Source organism: Peromyscus maniculatus, chromosome 2, assembly GCF_049852395.1.
Source record: "Peromyscus maniculatus bairdii isolate BWxNUB_F1_BW_parent chromosome 2, HU_Pman_BW_mat_3.1, whole genome shotgun sequence".
Taxonomy (NCBI): Eukaryota; Metazoa; Chordata; class Mammalia; order Rodentia; family Cricetidae; genus Peromyscus; species Peromyscus maniculatus.
The window spans coordinates 147,896,624-147,921,253 of record NC_134853.1 but is presented as its reverse complement, the minus strand read 5'-3'; the positions used below and the strand labels follow the sequence as shown (position 1 = coordinate 147,921,253).

Here is a 24,630-nt window from a genome sequence, read left to right as displayed (position 1 = left end):
CCGGCGCAAGATGTCCTGTGGGCTCCCAAGATAGCCCTGGGTCTGACTCAGGAAATGCTTAACATGGCTCAGATATCGCTGAACCTAGGAACACAAATGCTCATGATTGAAGTATTTAATCTCTTTCTGTTTTAATATGACCTTTCTACCTCACAATCCAGCCTCTCTGCCTGCTCGATACCTCCTTGGGTATGGCCATGACTGATTTTTTTTTTTTTAAGATTTATTTCTTATTATGCATATAGTGTCCTGCCTGCATGTATGACTGCAGGCAAGAAGAGGGCACCAGATCTCATTATCGATGGTTGTGAGCCACTATGTGGTTGCTGGGAATTGAACTCAGGACCTCTAGAAGAGCAGCCAGTGCTCTTAATGTCTGAGCCATCTCTCCAGCTCCATGACTGATCTTTTTCAGCCATCTTGTCACCTCTTCGGGTCTCTGGGTCAGAAAAAAATCGCTTTAGAGATTTCACTGAACGACAGTGCTTCTCAGCTGGATATAATTTGTCTTACATAGAAATTTGACATTGTCTGGGTTACATTTGATTGTCAGAAGCAGGGAAGGGGAACTTCTGCATCCAGTAGGTCTGGGCAAGGGATGCTGCAGAACCGTCTTACATAGGAGGACCCATGCCTCTAATCCCAGCATCCAGGGAAGTAGAGACATGAGGCTTTTGATCAGTTCCAGGTCAGCCTAAATTACATAGATACCTCTAGGCAAGCTAAGGATATAGAATGAGACCGTGTCTCAAAATAAATATAAATTAAAAAAAAATAGGTCCAAGGTTGAGAAATTCTAGATATATGATAAAGTGTTTTTTTTTTTTAAATGATCTTTCATTTTTAAATTTTGTGTTCTGTACTGGAAGGTGGCTTAGTGGTTAAGAGCTTATTGCTCTTGCATAGGACCCAAGTTCAGTTCCCAGCCCCCCAGCTGTCTGTAACTGTAGCCCCAGGGACATCCGATGCCTGTGGTCTCTGCGGACACCAGCATTCCTGTGTTCAAACTCACACCACAGATCACACGTAAGTCCATGGAGGAGCAAAACTGAGAGAGAAAGAAAGAGACTCTGACTCTGGTCTACATGTCCAGAGTCGTTCATTCCTGTCTCTGACCTTTTCTTGATTTGGTGTTTTTGTTTTATTGTTTTAAGACAGGGCCTCACTGTTTGCCTCACCTCAGCTGGGACTCACTGTGAATCAGGCTAGCCTCAAACTCAAGAAAGAGACCTGTCTGCCTCTGCCTCCTGGGTGCTGACACAAGCCCCCACGTGTGGAAAATTTTGTTCAACGACTGCCTAGGGTGGCAGAATCTTGGGAGGAAAAGGGGCTGCGGAGCCTGTGTGTGCATTGTATTGATTCTCTGGGATGTCTCAGATTCTCATTCCTCGTTGACTGTTTGGAGTTTGCGTAATGTACATTACAATAACTGGGTCGCTGTATTCTGTCATTTTTAAAGAGAGATACATCTTTGGTGTGTACTGTCATGAACTGGTCCCCTTTTAAACATGCGTTCACATTGGGTGGCCAGTATTTATCATCCCAGTATCTTGAGGGTTTAATTCATGGTGTTAGTGATTTAAAAAGTACTAGAGGTGTGTGTTGGGGATTGGACCCAGGGCCTCTCACATGCTAGGCAAGCAGCACACCACTGACCCACACCTGCAGCCCATGGTCACCTTTTTTTCTTTAAGACAGAGTTTTACTGTGTAGATCTGACTGTCCATGATGACAGTTTTATAGGTAAATTTACAGTAGGCCGAACACTGACCACTAGTGACAGAGTTTATATTATCCCATCACTCTGGCACATTCAGTCCACGATCACAGAAGATCATTTTATCTCACAGTAGATAGAAGCACAGATGGGTCTAAGATACAAACTGCACACAAAATGCATGTTTAGGATCTGAGTTCTCTGAGGGTTGGGAAGGAATGTCAATAAGACCCATAATTTTTTAATTAAGAAAGGACTCGGAGCCAGGTAGCTGTGGCACAGGCCTTTAATCCCAGCAGTGGGGAGGCAGAGGCAGGCAGATCTCTGTGAGTTAGAGACCAGCCTGGTCTACAGAGTGAGTTCCAGGACAGGTACCAAAGCTACACAGAGAAACCCTGTCTCGGAAAAAACAAAAAACAAAAAAAAAAAGGAAAAAATGTAGTTTTCTCATTCCAGCTGTGGTTTACCATTGAGGAGCCATTTCTACCATATATAATGTTGCCTAGCAACGTAGTAAATGAGTGACTCTTAATTTTATTTATATATGTGCTCTGCATATATACTTGCATCAGATCCTGTTATAGATGGTCATGAGTCATCTTGTGGTTGCTGGGAATTGAACTTAGGACCTCTGGAAGAACAGCCAGTGTTCTTAACCACTGAGCCATTTCTTCAGCACCCCCCCCCTTTTTTGAAATTTTTGAGTTTTTGTTGTTGTTGTTGTTTTGAGATGGGGTTTCACTGTGTAGTTTTTGGTGCCTGTCCTGGATCTTGCTCTGTAGACCAGGCTGACCTCAAACTCACAGAGATCTGCCTGGCTCTGCCTCCTGAGTGCTGGGATTAAAGGTGTGTGCCGCTGCCGCCGCCGCCACCACCACCACCCGTCTCCCCTTTTGAAATTTTATTTATTTATATTTTGATATGTATGACTCTTATCGGGTTGTCAGAAACAGAGCGAGAAATGTTAACTAAAGGTCAAAATCTCATACAGAAAGCAAATGAATCGTGGATCTCGCTCTGTAGACCGGGCTGACCTTGACCTCGAACTCACAGAGATCTGCCTGCCTCTGTCTCCTGAGTGCTGGGATTAAAGGTGTACAACATGCTGGGCGGTAGTGGTGCATGCGTTGGGAATCTCTGCGAGTTCGAGGCCAGCCTGGCCTATAGAGTGAGATCCAGGACAGCAACAAAGCTAAACTGAGAAACCCTGTCTCTAAACACACACACACACACACACACACACACACACACACACAAAAGGTGTGCAACATCAGCCCCAGCCTCATTTTTAGTTTTTTTTTTGTTGTTGTTGTTGTTTTTTTTTTTGTGTGTGTGTGTGTGAGGTTTTTTTTGGGATGTTTCTTGTTTTGTTTTATTTTGTCTTTTATTTTTGTTTTTATTTTTAAAGATTTATTTATTATGTATATAGTGTTCTGCCTGCATGTTGCCTGCAGGCCAGAAGAGGGCACCAGATCTCATAGGTAGTTGTGAACCACCATGTGTTTACTAGGAATTGAACTCAGGACCTCTAGAAGAGCAGCCAGTGCTCTTAACCTCTGAGCCATCTCCCCAGCCCCTCTTTGGTTGTTTTTAAAGAGAGGGGTAAGAAAGAACAAAGTTGGGTGGTAGGGAGGTGGGGAGAATCCTTGAAGACCTGGAGGAGGAAACATGATCAAAATATTTACATGAAAAATAATCTTTAAAAAAAAAATGTTGTGAGGCTAGAGCCATGGGTCAGTGGTTAAGAACGTTAACTGCTCTTACAGAGGAGGACCTGAGTTTGATTCCTAGCACTCCCATGATGGCTCAGAACCATCAGTAATTCCAGTACCAGGGAATCCGATGCCCTCTTCTGATTTCTGTGAGCACCAGGCACGCACGTGGTAAACAGATACTCACATAAGCAAAACACTTACATATGTAAAATAAAAAATAAAAGCAGGGTTGGGGACTTAGCTCAGTGGTAGAGCACTTGCCTAGCAAGTGCAAGGCCCTGGGTTCGGTCCTCAGCTCCGGTGGAGAAAAAAAAAGAGAAAGAATAAAAGCACTTGCTGCTCTTCCAAAGGTCCTGAGTTCAGTTTCCACCACCCACATGGCAGTTCACAACTGTCTGCTGCCCTCTCCTAAGGTAAGATGTACACACAGACAGAGCTCCCATCTATAATAATATAGAAACATGTGGGTTATAATAAGTAAATCTGTTTTTAATGTCATGTATCAGGCTAGAGAGATGGCTCACTGGCTAAGGGATAAGAGCACCAACTGCACATTCCGAGGACCCAGGCTCAGTCTCAGTTCCCTTGTGGTGACTCACAACCATCTGTAACTCCAGTCCCGGGGGATCTGTTACTCTCTTCTGAAAGTGGTACACGGACATGCATGCAGGCAAAACACCCATACATACAAAATAAAATAATTATTTTTAAAAGTCCAACCTCATCTTCTGCTACACAGCAAGTTTGAGTCTACCTGGGATACTAAGAACCTATCTTTTAAAAAAATAATCATAAGTTTTTTTTTAAAGATTTTATTTATTATGTATAGTGTTCTGCATGTTTGCCTGCAGGCCAGAAGAGGGCACCTGATCTCATTACAGATGGCTGTGAGCCACCATGTAGTTCCTGGGAAATGAACTCAGGACCTCTGGAAGAACATCCAGTGCTCTTAACCTCTGAGCCATCTCTCCAGCCCCAAAATCATAAATTTTTTCCTGGTGCTCATAGTCATATGTATGCTGTACAGGTATATATGTCTTACTACAGGCAGTATCTGGGAGGTCTTGGGAGTTAGGGCTGGGAAGGCAGATACTGCCTCCATGTCCTGGGGCAAGTCTAAGGGGAAAGTGTCATCATTTTAAAAGTAGTTTTAGCTGGAGACCATGCACAGAATGTTAGATCCATTGTATACATATTACACACACACACACACACACACACACACACACACACACACACACACTTTGTCCTTCAGAAGGACATCATCTTCTAGGAGAGATGATGGCTCAGTGGTTAGGAGCACTGGCTGCTCTTCCAGAGCACTTTGGTTTGAGTCCCAGCACAAACCACAACTGTCTGTCATTCCAGTTCCAGGCCATCTTCAAGTCTTCAGGCACCAGGTGCACACATGTATGCTCAGACATACATACAGGCAAAACACTCATATACATAAATTTTAGTCAGGCAGTGGTGGCATACACATGTAATCTCAGCACTCAGGATGCAGAGGCAGGCAGATCCATGTGAGTTTGAGGCCAGCCTGCTCATCAGAGCAAGGTCCGGGACAGCCAGGGCTACACAGAGAAATACTGTCTCAACAGTTGTTTAGCTTGAACTGTTTAGGTGGGCCCATGCAGTGGGATTGGGACCTGTCCTTAGTGCATGAGCAGGCTTTTTGGAGCCTAGTGCCTATGGTGAGACACTTTGGGCAGCCTTGGTGTAGGGGGAGGGGCTTGGAAATGCCTCAACTGAATGTACCAGGCCCTGCTGACTCCCTATGGGAGACCTGACCTTGGAGGATGTGGGAATTGGCGGTGAGTTGGGGGAGATGTTGGGGGTGGGGAGGAGGGAGGACAGGGGAATCTGTGGTTGATATGTAAAATGAATAGAAAAATCTCTTAATAAAAAGAAAGAAAGAAAGAAAGAAAGAAAGAAAGAAAGAAAGAAAGAAAGAAAGAAAGAAAGAAAGAAAGAAAGAAAGAAAAAGAAACACTGTCTTGAAAAACTGGGGGGGAGGGGGAGTGTTTACTCTCTCGTCCACTGATTCAGCCTGCACTCAGTTTGGGGATTTTTTTCAATTCCACTCTCAGGTTGTGGCTCTTCCTTGGCTCTCCATCCTGGCCAAGCAGAGGTCCACAAATGTCAGCAAGCAGGGGCCATCAGAGGAGCATGACTCACTGTAGTGGAAATGGCCCTTGGCAGGCTGGCCTATATATCTCCTGCAGAGAGGAGGAAGTGACTGAAAGAGGAGAGAGAGAGAGCGCCCCTGTACCCCGCACCCCACCAACCCCTACTGCAAAGCTTCTCAGACCAACAGAGCCACTTCTGGCCACAAGTTTGTTTATTTTGGTATGAGTTCCCTCTTGTCAGACTCAGGAAAACTAGACATAAGAAGGCTTCAGCCCCATGTGTCTGGGACAAGGACTTTCTCAGGGGCCCTGATAGAGATGGTTTGCTCTACATGTACCTGTGCTTTGCATGTCGATTTTTGTAATGGAAACAATTCAGACAATATGGCTGGGGAAGTAGAGCAGAGACACCTCCATCAACTGCAGCTGTGACGTCACACCCTGGTTTCCAAGACCAGTCAACCTGGGTCTGAACAACCTAGACACATTTCTCCTTTTCTCTCTTTAAAAACTTCTTGCCAAGCCGGGCAGTGGTGGCTCAAGCCTTTATCCCAGGACTTCAGAGGCAGAGGCAGGTGGATCTGAGTTCAAGGCCATCCTGGTCTACAAAGTGAGTTCCAGGATTGTCAAGGCTACACAGAGAAACTCTGTCTCAAAAAACAAAAAGTAAAGAAACAACAACAACAACAAAATAAACTTCTTGCCAAACAAATCACTTTCCTCTTTGGAGAATTTGTGTGATTAAGGTTGAATTGGGCATCCTTGGCCATAGAATGGAGCATTCCACCAGGCTCTTGGGGACATGTGCATGGTGTGGACTTGTCAGTATTTTATGAGAACAGAGGCAGGAGGTATAGCTCCCCAGTGTCACCCTCAGCTACCTAAAGAGTTCCCTTGGACTTTTAGGGACCTCAACTGAGACCAAATGGATCATTTATGTTGTTGACACATTAAAGAATTTCAGGAATAGCCAATATGAAACAGAAGTGAGGTATAATAAATATATTTTAATATAGGCTTAAGCACCAGAATTAAGAGAAAGAGAGATGCTCAAGGAAAGCATGGGTGTGGGGGTCTCAAAGAACATTCATTCAAAGTAAGACACTCCAGTGAGGGCACAGGCCCCTCAAGGGGTAGCCAGAACTGGCTGTTTTACAATAATCATATTGGGTTTTGGTGGTGTTTGAAATTTTCTTCAAAAAGTTGCTAAGAAACAGGGCAGTGGTGCCACATACCTTTGATCCCAGCACTCAGGAGGCAGAGGCAGGTGGATCTCTGAGTTCGAGGCCAGCTTGGTCTTCAGATTGAATCCCAGGACAGTCAGGGCTACACAGAGAAATCCTGTCTTAATAAAAAAAATTTTTTTAAGTTTCTAAGAAACTTAAATAAGCCCACCAGGTGGTTCTTAGGAGGTGACTTGTTGGGGGCACAAAAGTCTTTGTGTCCACAGATCACTGGGAAAATCAGGAGTGTTAAACACAGAGAGGCCTCTTTTCAATAAAGAAGATAAAATACCTGTGTTCCCACCCAGAAGGCTGGGAGTGGAATTTGTTAATGACCTGGTGACCTTTTTGCTCTCTGAAGAGTCAGACCTCACCCACCTTTTGCTATAGAGGGAGACCTGACCTCACCTCACCCAAATTCCCCAAAATGATCATCTCAGATTCTTCCCTCCCTAGATCATCCTTAGGGGAGGTGTCTCATGTACTTTATGGCTGCTGACCTCTATGCTATTAATCAGATTCCACACTAGATTCTAGGCCTGTTTTGCTGTAGAACCCACCCTCATGGTCACATGTACTTTGTAAAGGAGTTTCTATGTAGTCACCCCTTAAGCTTTGTTGTGCATCTAGAACTGGACAGATGGTTGCCTGAAAACCTTTTTGTGTGCTTTGAAGATTTATTTTATTATGTATATTTATTATGTATACAGTGTTCTGCCTGCAGACTAGAAGAGGGCACCAGATCTCATTACTGATGGTTGTGAGCCACCATGTGGTTGCTGGGAGTTGAACCCAGGTCCTCTGAAAGAGCAGCCAGTGCTCTTAACCTCTGTGCCATCCCTCCAGCCCCCTGTTGTGTTTTAAATATGCTGACAATGAACTCCCTGGCATTAGACTCCCCCAAAGTCTGATCCAGGTTGACAAAGTCAATCTGCAAGGGGTTTTCACTCTCATTTCTTCTAGCGCTGCTTCCCTGTGTGGCACCTACAGGGATCCCTCATCAGCTAACACTGAAAGCAGAGAGGTCCTAACCAAAGTCAGACATAAAGTATCTGTGTATGAGAATGTTACCTCTATGCCAGCGGCCTTTACTGCACACGTTAATTATGCTAGATCTTGCTTCTCAACTGACGAGAGGTTTCAATCTGACTCCAGGAGAAAGGGGTCCTTTCCTTCCCATGTCCCCATAATTTTCTGCCTCAGCCTCACCTTCCAGTCTTCCACCTGCTGAGTCCCAGGCTTCATGGATTATCAGTTCCTGAAAAACGAGCCCTACTCCCAAAGCAGTGCGTGGCAGAAAGACCTACGGGAAATGTGGGGTATGGGAGTGGCGGACACAGGGCCTAATGTCCTTTCAACCCATCCTGCTGGTACTGGGACCTGACCCTCGCAAAAGGAAATAAGACTAGAAGGATGTGCCAGGAATGGGTACCTACAGATGAGCCCGGGTTACATTAGGGAGCAGGGACCCCCTTCAACCCAACCCCCCCACGCCTGCCCTCCACTCCCTCCACGCCCTCCCTCCCCCCGCTGCCTGTCTCCAGAGGGCAGCACCTGGCCCCTTTCCCTGCACACCTCAACACCCTGGGTCCTTCTGCAGCCTTTCCGGACAACTCTGAAAAGCGACACTCTCGCCTGGTCCGTCTGGACCCAAAGGACCTATCATATTGCTGATATTGCTTAGCCTCAGCCACAAGACCTGGCTAAAGGCTGCTGAGGGACTGAAGGAGGAGCCAGGGTGATGCCGCCCCCCTCCCCAGGGTCAGCTAGGCAGCTAAACCAAGAGTCTGGGTACGAAATAGAAGCCCCTTCCTTCCATTCCTTGGTCCGCAGCTTACAGCACCTTGAAGGTGCTCCCCACCCACCTCCCCGAGGCTGACCACTAGTCTAGTCCTGTGTCCCTCTTGTCATTGGGTTTCCTGTGTTCCACAACCCGTCCCTGCTCCTTGGCCAGGCTCCTTGGTCCCTGAGGGTCATTGCTGTTACTGGCCCAGTGCCAATCCTGGCAGGCTGCAGCTGTGCAGTAAGCTTCCTTTTCTTCACGCAGCCCTATATGGACTCACCTCGCCCATATGACCCATCTGAGACCCAATCTCCCTAGAATCCTCCTGGTCCATGGCTTCTAGGCCCTGGTCACATTCACACCCCAAAGACCTGTCTGGCTCTGAACTCAAAAGACCTATCCAGATCTTGCCCAAGGTAGCCTTGGTCACCCCATCACCTCTCAAAGCCCATAACCAAGTCAGAAGGAGGAAGCCTGTCACACAGGGTGTCTGGGGGTTGCTGCAATGTGTTCCAGACTCCTTAGCCCTCCAGAGGACCTAGGGGCCCTCAGCGGGTGAATGGATGCTGGAGAGGGCGTGGGGACTCCCAATGCACTTACACAAATGTCTTCCTTTGATGTTTATTCACATCTTACCCTCTCAGACCAGCTGTCGGGGGCCAACAAGGCCAGAACTTTGGGTTTGGGGTTATTATTAAAGAACTGAACATGTGAGGCAGGTGGTGGTGGTGGTGAACACTTTAATTGGTGGTGGCAAACAACTTTTAATCCCAGCACTCGGAAGGCAGAGGCAGGCAGCTTTCTGTGAGTTTGAGGCCAGCCTGGTCTACAGAGGGAGTTCCAAGATAGCCAAGACAACACAGAGAAATCCTGTCTCAAAAAAACAAAACAAGACAAACTGAAAATGCGAATAAGGAATACACACTAACAGTGCCCGCATCCAGACTGTGGCTACTCCAAACCCCTGCCTGGAGATGGCAGGACAATGAGCCACTCCTGTTCTGCTCTCCCTGTGGATGGCACCTACCTGGCCTTCATGTCTCAGATAGTCCTGTCTCCTCATATACTTGTCTTCTGAAAGCATACACCAGGGACCAGCAAGATGGTTCAGTGAACAAAGACACCCATTCCCAAGCCTGAGGACCTGAGTTTGATCCCCAGGACCAGCTCTGGAACGTTGTCCTCTAACCTCAACAAACCCCCTGCAGTCCATGCACATGCATGTGCACACAAATGAACACACACACACACACACACACACACACACACACACACACACGCACAAATACATCAAATGTAATACAAATTTCTAAAAATTAAAAAATAAACCAAAAGTCAAGCAGAGCTCATCACATTCTGTTGAAAACCCACAAGACAAAGTCTGCCTGCCCTCAAAAGGCCACTTCCAGCAGGGTGTGGTGGCTCACTTATTTAATCCCAGCACTCAGGAGGCAGAGGCAGGGAGATCTAGTTTGAGGACAGCCTGGTCTATATAAAAAGACCTTGTCACAGAGAACAAAACAAACAAAGACTACTTCCCACTGTCCCTGGGTTAGAGCTGTCCCTACTGGAGAGATAGAAAAAAGGAACAAGCTGGGCAGGGCTCATGAGGGTTGGTACTGCTTGGAAGAGGACCAGAGGGGATTGAAGACCTGGCATGTCAGATGGAGTTGCTTCCTGCGGTGGGCAGCCCCTGGCCTGGCACAGGTCCCACTAATACACTCAAACACATGCACTGAGGAAATGTGTACGCATAAACACGAACATATCTATACTTACAGATACACACATTTGCACATGCTCATAGAGAAACATGAACTCATAAATTTACATGTACAAGCACATGAACAAGTAAACACATACTTACCCACATGATACCCACAGATAAACACATATACATACAACATACACATAGTATATGAGTTTGCTTCCTGTTGATGTAATAAAACACTCCAACCAAGGGAGGTGGTGTTGTTGGTTTTTTACTCTTTTGGGGGTTCTGCCACCCAGCTACCAAGTAAATCATATGTGGAAGCTTATTCTTAATTATGAATGCCTGCCCTTAGCTTGGCTTGTTGCTAGTCAGATTTCCTTAACTTTAAATTACCCCTTCTACCTTTTACCTCGGGGCTTTTTCCTTTTCTTCCTTCTGTAATCTTACTTTCACACACACTCCGTGGCTGGCTGTGTAGCTGGGTGGCTGGCCCCTGATGTCCTCCTCCTTCACCTCTCATTCCTTCGTCAGTTTTCCTCCCGGATTTCTCCTTCTATAGATTCTCTCTGCCTGCCAGCCCCACTTATCCTTTCTCCTGTCTCACTATTGACCTTTCAGCTCTTGGTTAGACCAATCAGGTTATTTAGACAGGCACAGGAACACAGTTTCCCAGAGTTAAACAAATGTGTTACAAAAAGGAACACACCTTAAAATAATATTCTACAACAGGAAGGAAAGCGTTTATCTGATTTATATTTTACAGTTCATCTTTGAAGTAAGTCAGCATAGGAACTCAAGCAAGAATGGTAGCAGACACCATAGAGGAAGGCTGCTTCCTGGCTTGTTCCCTGGCTCACTCCCTAGCCTGTCCTCCCATAGCTTTCTGACACAGCCCTAGCACACCTAAGGATGCCTAGGGATGACAACGCCCACAGAGGGCTGGGCCTTCCACATCAACCATCATTCAAAGCAATGGCCCCACAGACCAATCTAACCTAGTCAATTTGAGGTTCCCCAATCTCACGTGGCTCTAGGTTGTGTCAGGCTGACAGCTGAGGTGAACGAGGACTCATACATATATACTTGGCTCTCCACTCCTTGGAGCCTCCCACTATACCAGCAGGGACATGAACTCGTGATCAGCAAAGGAGTTCAGTCAGAGCTCAAAGTGTGCCCAAAGCCCTATCCACCATCTACCTGATGAACTGGTCCTGATATTTTGTCAACACAAGACAACGTTGCCCTTTTATAAGAATCTAAGATTCTAGTTTTGTGCAGTGGCAACATTTCAGGGACACCAGGAATCACCTTCAGGGTGGGGCAGAGACCTCTTTTTCATCCCTAGAACCTGCTATAGGAAAAACACTTAGTCCCGCATGCTAATTCATACTTATTGCAGAGACTTCAGGACAAGTCCCAGGCCAGACACAGGGATGCATGCATGGGTGCATGTGCATATAGACACACACACACACACACACACACACACACACACAGAGAGAGAGAGAGACAGAGACAGAGACAGAGAGACAGAGAGAGAGAGACAGAGAGAGAGAGACAGAGAGACAGAGAGAGAGAGATAGAGAGAGAGAGACAGAGAGAGAGAGAGAGAACCATGGCATTTCAGCCCTGGGTATCTCTAGTTAGATTTAAGGTCAGGTTGCAAGGCCTGCATCCGCAGGTGAACAGAGGTTGGTTTATACTCCCCTTGCCCAAGGCAGGATGTTGATCCTCCCTCAGGAAGGGACAAGGTAGAGTTGGGAGCTAACAATACCTAGAGTCAGGAGCCAACAAGTCCAGAACTTTTTATTTCAGGTTATTTTTATAGTACTGGAAATGTGAACAAGGAATTGCATGAGCCACACTCCCATCCAGGCCGGTGCCCAGTCTTCACCATGGAGAGACCACACCAGACTAATACCACGTGTATGAGCCCCTCTAGTCCAATGGAGAGGGCCTGCAAATCCCTAGAGTCAGAAATATGGATGAGCTTCCTAATTTCTGGGGTCCTGGTAGAAAACAGCTCTGTCCAGAATCCTGTCATGAAATGAAATATTGGACCTACTTGGTCCATAAACACCCCTGAAGAGCTGGGGGATGGCAATGAAGGGACCTGACAGTAGCCTGTCCCTGCCGTGGCCGGGCCTGGGAGAGGGGACACTTTCAAGATCTCCATCTACACTAAGACTGGAGCCAAAGCCACAGTGTTCCAATCACAACCTAAGAGAGGCCTGAGGAGGTTGGTTGTAAGGAACCGTGTGTGGAGAGCAGCTCCAAGGCGCGCGATACCAGAACACTAGGGCCCCTGGGAGTCGGTAGCTAGACTGATGCTTCTACTAAACTCCAGACTTATAAAAATAGGTCTTTATTTATATTTTATTTGTGTGTGGGTGTTTTGCCGCCATGTGTGTCTGTGCACTCTGTCTGTGAAGCGCCTGTGAGGGCCAGGAGAACTTGAAGGATCCACTGGCACTGGAGTTACAGTTGGTCGTGAGCCACCAAAAAGTGCTAGGAACCAAACTCGGGTCCTCTGCAAGAGCACACAGGCTCTTTAACCACTGAACCCATCTCTACAGCCCCCCCCACCCCCGGGGTCCAGAGTTTTTACAATAAATGCCATTACTGAGAAGCAATTCATAACCTACCTTATACTCCAGCTATTAAAAAGTGCATGATTCCATGAGTCTACCATATTCAGAAGTGTGTGGGCATGGAGGCACACGCCTTTAATCCCAGCACTCAAGAGAGAGACAGGCAAATCTCTGTGAATACAAAGCCAGTCTGGTCTATATAGTTGAGTTCCAGGCGAGCAGAGGCTGCATAATGGGACCGTGTCTCAAAAAGTAAAATAGGATAAAAGTGTGTGATGATTACTCACACCCCAGAAAAATACTCCAAAACCATTAAGAGTTACTGTTCCCCCCCCTTTCCTTAGACCTTGGCAAGCACTAACAGATTTGCTTATCTGGGAGTTTCATACAAAATAACTTGTGCTGGGCGCTGGTGGTATACGCCTTTAATCCCAGCATTTGGTAGGCAGAGGCAAGCGGATCTCTGTGAGTTCGAGGCCAGCCTGGGCTACAAAGTGAGTTCCAGGAAAGGCACAAAGCTACACAGGGAAATCTTGTCTAAAAAAAAAACAAAAACAAACAAACAAACAAACAAACAAAAAACAAAATAACTTGCACAGTAGTGAGTGGTTTGTCTGGTTAGTTGGTATGGTTTTGGTCTGGCTTCATTTGCCTGTGGTGGTGGTGTTTTCACAGTTCATCAGCATCCTGCAGGGCATCACAGAAGTGTGTTTACTCCTTCCAGTTGCCATGGCACCCACTGTGGGTAGGTGAGGGAGCTTAGTCAGAAAACACTTACTTTCCCATGAGTACAGGGTCCAAAACCGAACAAAATACTGTACAGAATTACTATTTTTTTCCTTATCTGTGTATGAAGTGATGGACATTCAGGTTATTTAAGGGTTATCTGTTTGACTCTTTAAAATGCTACCATGGGGACTGGACAGATGCTTCAGGGGTTAAGAGCACTTGCTGCTCTTCTAGAGGACTGGGGCTCAGGTCCCAGCACCCACATATGGTGCAGGTGCATACATGCAGACAAAACACTCACACACATACAATAAAACCTTCAAAATCTAAAGAGAAAATGTAAATGCTACCATGAACATTGGTGTGTACATATCTGTTTGACTCTTGTTTGCTTTTTAGGCAAACGCTTCACTTTTGACAGGCACAGACCGCAGCTACTCCTCCTCATCCTCCTCCTCTTCCTCGCTAACCTCTTGCTTTGGATGTGCACCTAAAAGTCCAATCCCTAGGTCACCTGGTAACTAAACATATACCTGTTTGAAAAACTGCCAATGTATCAGCTGCTCCGCCACCGTTTGCATGCAAGAACCCCAGGTTTGTGTCTCCACATCCTTATTACTAGTTACTTAGGATGAACACCAGCCTTGATGCTATCTAGTTTTGATTGGCATTTTCCTGATAACTCATGATGTGCTTGTTGGACAATTTGCACAGCTGTGTATCTCTACAGAAGTTCATTTAGATCTTTTCCTACTGCCCAGATGTTTAAGAAAGAACAAGTGCTGCGCAGTTTTAGGTACCAGGACCAGATGAAACCGAAGCTCCCAGTTACAGAGAAGAGAGGCGTTTCCCACGGTCCTGGTGAGTTCCAGGGAAGAGGAGGAGACTGGGGCCGACAGACTGCAGCCATTGGACTGTCAAACTGTTCCGGGAGGGAGGGAGGGCTCCTTAGACGTGACACTGAGTCCTCATGGGGGCTGCAGCTTCACAGGTTCACTTTTGTGTCCTGGCGCCTTCTAGCAACTAGGATCTCTTGGCTCCCCGGCTGAGCAGACAAGAGACCCTTCCCTGGTCCCCCGAACATCCTTGCTTTGTTTGGTGGGCCCCGGCACCTCAGTAGAGGTGAAGATCTGAAGATCAAGGTGAGCCACCCTGCTACTCAGCTCTCCCAGAGTCCGGCTTCTCCTCCTCTGGCTTGGTCTGCTCTAGGGCCCGGATGCCTGTTTGTCGGGTGGGGGATGCAGCCTTTCCCAGCAGCTCCACTACACCAGACAGCTTGAGGACGCTCTAGCCTCTAGGGCATAGTAGCCTCTATGAAGGCCACCCACTAGCTCAGACAGTGGAGCCAGCCTGGTTTGGGCTTGACTTTCTAGGCTTCTGGGCCTCATGCTGATCCCCTGGCCCACAAATCCCTCCCTGCCCTCCAAGTGCCTTCCTGGCTAACTCTCCACCATCCGCAGGCCCCAGGAACCCAGTTTCCAAGGGGTAGGGCTGCTTCTCCACACTAAAGAGGTTGTCTGTCTGTCCTGGGCCTGTTTGGCTTCTGACCCATGAAGGTTCATCCAGAACACTTGTCTCATGGAGCTGTGCATAAGACAGAGCCCTGGAGGAAACCACTGAAATCTGAACTCTGGCTTTGCTGTGGGTGCCTGTGCCAAATATCCCACAAGTGGGGGCTTGTGTTCCCTCCCCAGCCTTGGTCCTCAGCCAAGGAGGGCAACAGGATGTCCCAAGTAGCCAAGGGCTACACACAGGAATTGACGGTGTGGCTAGTACAGGACCTGCTGTAGGCTGCCTCCTCTCTCCAGGGCCCATGGCTCCAGGGAGAGACAGACAAGTGAGCCACAAAGTGAACACTGGGTCTGTGTCGGTGCAGTGGTCAGTCAGGATGTGTCAGGACTAGCAAGGCAAGGCCACTTTGAAGGGAGAGCATTAGCAAGTGCTGGAGGCAACTAAGAGGACCGATCTGTCTGCCCTCAGGACCATGCCATCAGCATTTAAGGAGGTAGTCAAGAGTGCCATCAAAGAGCTGGACATCAGAGGAGAATTCATCCCAGTGGACAGCCTTTGGAACTCCACCAGCTTCAGACCCTACAGCCTCCTGAGCAGGAAACTCTCACGCTCATGGTTCTGGAAATCCCGATATAAGTGTGTCAACCTGTCAATCAAAGACATTCTGGAACCCAGTGCTCCAGAACCAGGTATCTCTCTCCCTGTTCCCCTCATTCCCATCCCGAGCCCCCAGATTGAATAGAAGGGCGTGGGCTAAGCCCAGCTTGTCCTCCTCCTGGGCTCTATCAGCTCTGTTCCTATGGCCCCAGTTCCAGAGGAGGGAGCTCGTTAAAGGACCCACAGCTACAGAGGAAAGGCAAGGCAGTGGGTAGTATAATGGAACCTTAGAGTCAGTCTTGCCTTAGAACCCGAATGCTGCGGCCGCCGCTTCCAAATCTCTGATGCCGTGGACGGGAACGTGCAGGGCTGCGTCGCGCTGGCAAGCATGGACCAGGGGAAGATTGCTGGCGCGATTGCCATGTCTGGCAGTCGCAGTGCGTCCATGAACGTGTGTATACTGAGTGTGGCTCAGAACACCTGGGAGGTCATGCATCAAGAGAGGTGAGCCTCCAGCAGGGATGAGAACTCTCTGATCTTGAGCCACAGGCAGGGAGGAGGGCTCTCTGACCTTGAGCCGCTGGCAGGGATGAGGACTCTCTGCCTTGAGCCGCAGGCAGGGATGAGGACTTTCTGCCCTTGAGCCGTCGGCAGGGATGAGGGCTCTCTGACCTTGAGCAGCCAGGCTCTTGGGAAGTCTGCTGGGTGCCGAGGCATCAGGAGGCTTCTGAAGCAGTGTCTCTCAGCACTGAGCAAGGGAAGTCCCAGAAGAAGGGAGCGCTATGAACAATGCCAGTTTGGGAAGGATGGTACTGGAGCCATTAAGGCTCCCTTGCCAGGGCTGTATCTTGAGGATCAGGCTGAGCTCACAGCTGCTATGGGAAAGGAGTGAAGTGGACTGGGAGCATTTATGAACAGTACAGAATGGACTCTCTCCACAGGTACATGTGTCCACTTCCCTCTGTTTGAATGTGTCATACTCCCACAAGCACCACCTAGACACTGGTGGGTTCTTTTTTTTTTTTTTTCTTCGATACAGGGTTTCTCTGTGTACCTTTGTGCCTTTCCTGGAACTCACTCTGTAGCCCAGGCTGGCCTTGAACTCACAGAGATCCGCCTGGCTCTCCCTAGCCTTTCCATCCCACCTGTCATCAAGGGTAGAAAAGGGAGCTAGTCTACCGTGGGCAAGCCCAGCAATCTTTCTGTAGGCACCTGCAGCAGCCTGAACATAAAATCCTGCAACAGCTTCGGAGTCGTGGTGAGGATGTGTTCATGGTGACAGATGTGCTACAGACACAGGAAGAGGTGCAGGTCACCCTGATCCATGCCCGGGAGGGCTCAGGCCAGTTTGCACTGCCTGGAGTCACATGCTTGCAGGTGTGTGGTTAGCCCTAGGCCCTGCCTTGAGCACAGAGCAATGACAGGATCTTAAGAGGCCAGGCAACAGCCTCCCATGCAGCAGCTGGTCTAGGCTCTTCCAAGACCCTTGCAGAAGCAACCCATGGCCTCACTTGCCCAGTGAGCTACAACCGCTAAAGCCTGTCCCCAATGCTCACCCACAGTTATCCCCTCTACATCCCTGAGCCTCTATCCATCCTTCAAGGTGAAAGCAAGGGCCACCTAAGCCGGAAGAAGATGGTGACCATTCCTGCAGGGAGCATCCTTGCATTCCGGGTGGCCAAGCTTCTCATTGACCCTACATGGGGTGAGTGCAGGGTCAAGAGCCTGTCTCTAGAGCCCAGACTACCTGGCCAGGAAGCAGGAAGTCTGGGATGTTTCAGCTCACCAGGTGATGCAGTGGGGGCATCTGGCTGCATAATCTCCCAGACAGGGTGGTCAAGGGTGCCAGGTGCTGATATGTGGGTGATACGGGGCAATCCCTCATGAGGTCCCAAGAGCCCTGTTGATAAGGGGGTTGGTGACCTGTTTGCTTTTTCCTGCTGCCAGATATCCTTCTCATTCCTGATGATGAGAAGAGGACCTTTGAGCTCCCCTCATCAAGTAAGGCCCCTCTGGTCCCACATATCTGTTACCTATGGGGTGTTCCATACTCAGGGCATGAGGTGGTCAGCCTCCAGTGGAGGTGGGCACACACACACACACACACACACACACACACACACACACACACACAAGCAATGGGTGAAGTTGTTGGGCCTGTTTGGCTTTCTATCTGCCCTAGCCTTGCAAGCAGGACAGGAGAGACGGAGCTGGGAGGATCCAGGGAACATCTCAGCCTTTTCCCCTTCTGCCCTCCGAATGCCCTGCCAATGCCACAGAAGAGAGGACGGCCAGAAGCCACGAGCTTATAGCCTGCTTCCCGAAGCACAACCCATATGTGCCCCACTCACTCTCCGGACTGGTCAGTATCCACGTGTCCACCCTGAGACCCCTCTGCTCCCTGAATCTACCCTTCCTACTTCGTGTTCCCCAGGACCTCATAGGCATCATCAGGTGGTGCTGCCATCTGACCCTACAGATGCAATCCATGAGGAACAGGTGATCAGAGAAGACTCCTCTTGTATAATATTAGTGAGACCAGCCTCAATATTATACATTCCAGAAGCTCAGGAGAGAACTATTGACTGCGAGGACTATTTTCTAGAAATAGAATCTCAGCACATTGAGCTCTATTGTCCACTCGCTTTAATTCCTCTGGCATTATTCCTTTATACACATATAATTCCTTTATACACATATAATTCCTTTATACACATATAATTCCTTTATACACAGCTTCAGTTCTGTTCTCATGCCTAGCTCCTTTCTTGCCTGATTTCTCTCTACACTTATCTAAGTTCTATCTTAATTCTCTCATCTTAATTCTGCCTCATCTAGGTCCTTTGCATCTTGTTCTTACCCAGCTAGGGCTTCCCCATCCGGCTCTTCCTCATCTTCCATCTCATTCCTCTAGTCCTCTCTTCCAGCCCTTCAATCTAGTTCTTCCCCGTCTCAGTTTGTTCCTCTCAAGTTCTTACCAGCCTAGTTCTTCCATTCTCTTTTCTCTTCTCTGTCCTGTGCCCTGGAAGTCCCGGTATATAAAGGGAGGGTCTGAGCTAAATTGTGTAAAGCTATTACTTAACGTCTACCTCACCTAGGCAGTGTCTCCTTGTGGAATTTATCTTAAGTCAGGAGACTTGCAGGTGGGCTGTTATCATTGTTAGTCCTCAGACATTGGGCGCCCCCCTGGGTGGTGTTTCCTGTAGGCCTTGAAAGTGGCTAAGGGAGATAATCTGATTCCAGAGAAAGCCTTTCCCTGAGGCTGTTCTCCAAATACCTGGAATGTGTATGTCCAGAGAGTGATCAGTCTACACTGTTAGCCCTTCTTAGGGAAAAATCAATTGGGAAAGCTATGAAGGCACACATGATTTTCATAACAGAAGACAGCTGATAGATAACAAGCCAAGTAACACCAAAAACTCCTTGGGATTTGGCTTCCTCTGGAGGAATTCCCTGATTCCTCCAGGTAGTGACTTTGCCATAACCAGCTGAGTTCTTATGATATATTCCTGCGGCCCGTAGCTGACTTCAAAAGCCTGCGGGCAGAGGTGAAGGATAAGTCTGCAGAACTGCGGCACTTAAAAATGGAGTTAAGAGAACAACTACTAAGGGACATTGGGAGACTCTTAGACGACCAACCCCACATGGAAGCCTTGGAGGCCTCAGTGAGTGAGGGTTTTGGGGGTGGACAGGGCCTACCCAAGCCTGCCCAGCCTCACTTCCCCCACCTGTGCCTCAGCTGGACCAGGGCCTGTGCAGTGGTGGGCAGGTGGAACCTCTGGATGGCCCGGCAGGCAGCGTCCTCGAGTGTCTGGTGCTTCCCTCTGGAGAACTGGTCCTGAAACTTGCTGAGCCCATCTCCTACCTGTTGGGAGCACTGACTGGTGAGAACCCCCGGAGGATTAGATTAGCATGGGACAGGAAAGGAGGACTGGGTTCCAATTGGGGCATTCCAGAACCCTCTCTCAGCCCCAATCTCTCTCCCCAGCGCTGACTGAAACCCAGCAGAAGCTGCTGGCTGAGGCTCTGGAGACAAGGATGCTGTTGAAGCAGCTGGAGCTGGTGAGAGGCCATGGCCCTGGGGATGTGGCGGGGGCGCCCTGGGTACATCCGGGAAGGCTGACACTGGCATGTGCTGCAGAGGCCTGGGGCTCAGGCTACAGGTCCACCCCCTACAACCTCTCCCCTCCTCTGCTGGTAGGTGGAGCAGATCTTGGTGCAGAGCACCCCATGGCAGGAGCCGAGCTTTGTGTCCCTGCCCCTCAGCCTCCTCGGGAACAGCTGGGATGAGGAGGCTCCCACCTGGGTCTTGCTAGAAGAATGTGACCTAACGCTGCGGGTGGACCCTCCCCAGGTGCACTGGAAACCAGAGTCTGAGGGTCCCATGTGTGCACTCTCAGAATCTTTCCTGGCACAGCCTTACATGGAAAGCCAAGAGCCTAACTCAACCATAGGGCTAAAATGCAATGAAGCAGGCCCAGGAGTTGGGAAAACTCAATAAATTGCTGCGGGCCGCAGCAATATATCATAAGAACTCAGCTGGTTATGGCAAAGTCACTACCTGGAGGAATCAGGGAATTCCTCCAGAGGAAGCCAAATCCCAAGGAGTTTTTGGTGTTACTTGGCTTGTTATATATCAGCTGTCTTCTGTTATGAAAATCACGTGTGCCTTCACAGTTTTCCCCATTGACTTTTCCCTAAGAAGGGCTAACAGTGTGAACTGATCACTCCCTGGACATACACATTCCAGGCATTTGGAGAACAGCCTCAGGAAAAGGCTTTCTCTGGAATCAGATATCTCCCCTAGCCACTTTCAAGGACTAAAGGAGACATCACCCAGGTGGTCACCCAATTTCCGAGGATTAACAGTGATAACAACCCACAGGCGAGTCTCCTGACTTAAGGTAAATTCCACAAGGGGACACCGCCTAGGTCAGGTAGACATTAAGTAATAGCTTTACACAATTTAGCTCAGACCCCTCCTTTCTTACAGTCTTACTAACTTTATAGACCTCTAACTACTTACCTAACCACTTCTAGGAATATTTAGATAACCTTCTGTGCTAACAGCTATGCTCAGCCAGAACTCCCAGTTCAAGCCTCCCTATAATTATCATTATTGGTAGCATCCGGCCAGGTCCATCACCAGATGGAGGAAAGTACCTTATCAGAGATACCTCTGTACTCTCTAAGAACAGACTTAAGCATCCAGGCTACCTGTTTGAGAAGGCCTGGTGGATGTGCTAATTAAGCTTAACTTCCTCCTTTCCCAAACCTTACCTCCAGGTCCAGATCTCCCTTTAACTGTCACCGCAGGCATCTAGCTATACACAGGTTGCCTAGAGACTGAGCACACTTCCCCCCACACTGCAGAAAAACGGCAGACAGCTTGGACAGATAGGAGCCACAGGAAAAAAGAAGACAGTTTTATTTTCTCCCATTGACCTAGCAACTTATAGATTTTTAACATCCTTTACCAAACACATGTAAGGTTATAGTTGTGCACGTAAGATCCCTCTTCTTAGATATTACCCATATTTAGCCTTTCGTTAATTCATTAGTCACTTCCCCTTTAGGTCACAAATGGTAATTAACAACTAGTGCCCCTCTTTGTAATTCTTATCAACCCTCCATTTGATCCTGATAGTGGACAATCACTGCCTGAGGAAGTTCAGGCTAAGTGTCCTGGGTGGAGGGGAGGATTGTGATTTTGGGGAGATATATAACTGTAAAGCAGAGGACAGAAGAGGAGAGAAGAGAATGGAAGAACTAGATGGGTAAGAACTTGAGAGGAACAAACTGAGATGGGGAAGAACTAGATTGAAGGGCTACAGGAGAGTACTAGAGGAACGAGATGGAAGATGAGGAAGAGCCAGATGGGAGAGAAGGAGACGGGAGAGGAGATGATATGGGAAGGAACAAGATGGATGAGAACCTAGAAGGGACAGAACTAGATGAAGGAATTAAGATAGAACATAGAGGAGATCACAGACAAGTATAGAGAGAAATCAGGCTAAAGATGACCTAAATATGAGAGCAGAATATAAGCTTGTAACTGTCACAGAATAATAAAGTATATGGACTAAGGAATTTCGTGTACATAGATTCATTTCTTCCCATTAAAGATTAATTATCAGCTGGTTGTAGATTCTTCCCGGACCCTGGGAGGGGACTATCGAGGGGCTGGACCCCCATAGTCCTCGATAATAAATGTACAAAGAAAAAAATAGCAACCGAGTTGTGTTTCTTGTTGTTTGTTTGGTTGGGTTTGTTTTTTTAAGACAGGGTTTCTCTGTGATGCCCTGACTGTCCTGGAACTTTTTCTGTAGAGCAGGCTGGCCTCAAACTCACAGAGATCTGGCTGCCTCTGCCTCTCCAGTGCTGGGATAAAAGGCATGCACCACCACTAACCAGATGTGACTGCGTTTTTCAGGGGTCCTGGATCGTTGGCAGGATGGGTAGGGGTGGGGTCTGCCCAGACAGAAGCAAGATGGCTATGAAGGCCATCACCTCACTCCTGCCAACCTGTGAGGCTGGAGTGAGCCTGCCCTGTTGTGTGACAGATTTTTCCCAGGGAGACAGGAACAAACGTCTACTTATCCCAGTTAGAGAACGAAGGGCAGGCATAACATGGATATAACCAGAGTCCAACTTGGTAACCAATTCATTGTATTGCGATTACTCACAGGAATATGGGTGAAGAGCAGAGATAATGCCTCAAAGACAGCCACAATACCAACAGGCCTCACCAGCATGGGTGAAAGGCTATAAAATCCGGAAATCTGTTTCTTTCTTTCTTTCTTTCTTTCTCTCTCTCTCTCTCTCTCTCTCTCTCTCTTTCTTTCTTTCTTTCTTTCTCTTTTTTTCTTTCTTTCTTTCTTTCTTTCTTTCTTTCTTTCTTTCTTTCTTTCTTTCTTTCTTTCTTTCTTTCTTCCTTTCTTCCTTCCTTCCTTCCTTCCTTCCTTCCTTCCTTCCTTCCTTCCTTTCTTCCTCTCTCTCTCTCTCTCTCTCTCTCTCTCTCTCTCTCTCTTTCTTTTTTTCTTTTTTTTTTTTTTTGTGGTGGCACACACCTTTATTTTATTTGATTTTCCGGAGCTGAGAATCAAATCCAGGGCCTTGTGCTTGCCAAGCAAGTGCTCTACCCCTGAGCTAAATCCCCAACCCTGAGAGTGACCTTTCTAGGTGGTTCCATTGGTGCCTCTTCCAGGCAGGCCAGCTTTGTGTCTGCCAGGCAGTTCTGTTGGTCTCTGCTTCTGCTGGGCAAGTGGCCTTTCTCCGGGAGTGACTGTTTGCAGTCTTTACCGTTCATCTACTCTTGGGGAGGCCTGGGCCCGGGAAATCTGGCTTACTTCCTGTCTTGAACTTCCTTGAAGGATGGACACTACTACACAGCACCTGTGGGGGGACATGGTCACACCCCAGCGTGCCCCCCCACATACTTTCCTAGGAAAGATGCACAGAACAGGTCAGGAGCCAAGTCTAGGCTTAGGTCAGGATGACCCTCTGCTTCAGGGGATTTGGGGCACACAGGTAAGGTAGCAGACCCATGCTCTGTGACAATACCACAGGCATACAAGTGTGACCTACGGACAGGCAGGTTCTGGGAATTCAACAGATTTCATGGCACGGGGGAGTCCATTCTTCACAAGGTGTAGCAGACTATGGGCTCTGTCATTGGGGAGAGATGTCCCTAAGTGATGTGGCCAAGATGTTATGGTCACCCCTGAGAACATGTACAGCCAGGAGAAGCGTGTTGGTACTTGGTGGGGCCACACCACCTGCACAGTGTAGCTCAGCCATAGCTTGCCGAGAAGAGGAAGCAGCAGCAGAGCCCCCTTCTTCCCGGCACATCTGTAGCAGGAATCTTAAAAGTTCTTATTAATAAAATCAAACCTGAGGCCAGTTATTGGGGTGAAATGCTGGAAGATCAGAGACACGGCTAAGCTCACCTGGCCAACTTCTCAGCTGATCCTGTTTCCTCAGACTGGAAGCCTCTGTGTCCTCATCCCAATGGCTCTTAGCTGAACTGTACTGCTCAAAACCTGAAAGCTTAACCAGCCAAATGTTTAACCAGCCAAATGCTTAACCAGCTAAGTGCTGCTTGTTTCTGGTCCTCACACCTTATATACCTTTCCTTTCTACCAGCACTCCCTGGGATGAAAGGCTCACTTTCTAGGATTAAAGGCGTGAGTCACCATGCTTGCCTGTACCCTTCAACAGATGGATCTCTGCCTCTGGAATGCTAGGATTAAAGGCGTGTGCTATCACTGCCTATCCTCATGTTTAATAATGTGGCTGCTCTGTCTCTGACCCCACATAAGTTTATTAGGATACACAATATTTTGGGGAACACAATACCACCACACACATCACAGACATGCAACTTTCAGGATTTATTCCGCAGACGGGACTGAACATCACACTGTAGCTGGAGCATTTTGTTGGGGATCACTGTTCTATTGCTGTGAGGAGACACCATGACCATGGCAACTCAGATCAGAGAAACAAAGGAGCAAGCCACAGCCACTTAACTCTACTGAATCCTCAGAATCAAAAAAGGCCAAGCTCCTGTCCCCACCCTGCCTTATCACTTTCTCTCTCTGCCCAGCCACATCACTTCCTGTTTCCTCCTCCCAAGTGCTGGGATTAAAGGCAGGTGCCTCCCAAGTACTAGGATCAAAGGCATGAGATCCCAAGTGCTGGGATTAAAGGTGTGTGCCACCACTGCCTGGTCTCTAGTGACTAGCTCCCTACTCTGATCTCCAGGCAAGCTTTATTGTTAGAGTACAACTAACTATCACCACACAAGGACTCTCTACTATGTAGCTCAGGCTGTCCAGGGGCTTGTCATATAAACCAGGCTGGCCTCAAACTCACAGAGATCCACCTGCTTCTGCCTCCTGAGTGCTGGGATTAAGGT

At 48.0% G+C, this 24,630-nt stretch overlaps 1 protein-coding gene and 1 long non-coding RNA gene across 2 annotated transcripts; both read left to right on the top strand.

Annotated features, from left to right (window-relative positions):
- The first annotated feature begins 16,081 nt into the window (after positions 1 to 16,081).
- On the top strand, positions 16,082 to 18,044 carry LOC102923602 (uncharacterized). Its single transcript, XR_013049347.1, has 3 exons — positions 16,082 to 16,214; positions 16,919 to 17,415; positions 17,658 to 18,044. It is a non-coding gene; the product is annotated as an uncharacterized LOC102923602 (long non-coding RNA).
- A 2-nt stretch (positions 18,045 to 18,046) lies between these two features.
- LOC121827377 (gasdermin-D-like) lies at positions 18,047 to 20,098 on the top strand. The gene is made up of 4 exons (XM_076563617.1): positions 18,047 to 18,076; positions 19,199 to 19,375; positions 19,450 to 19,594; positions 19,699 to 20,098. The coding sequence occupies exons 1-4, from the start codon at positions 18,047 to 18,049 to the stop codon at positions 19,998 to 20,000; spliced, it is 654 nt and encodes a 217-aa protein (XP_076419732.1). The 3' UTR covers positions 20,001 to 20,098.
- Positions 20,099 to 24,630: the final 4,532 nt, after the last annotated feature.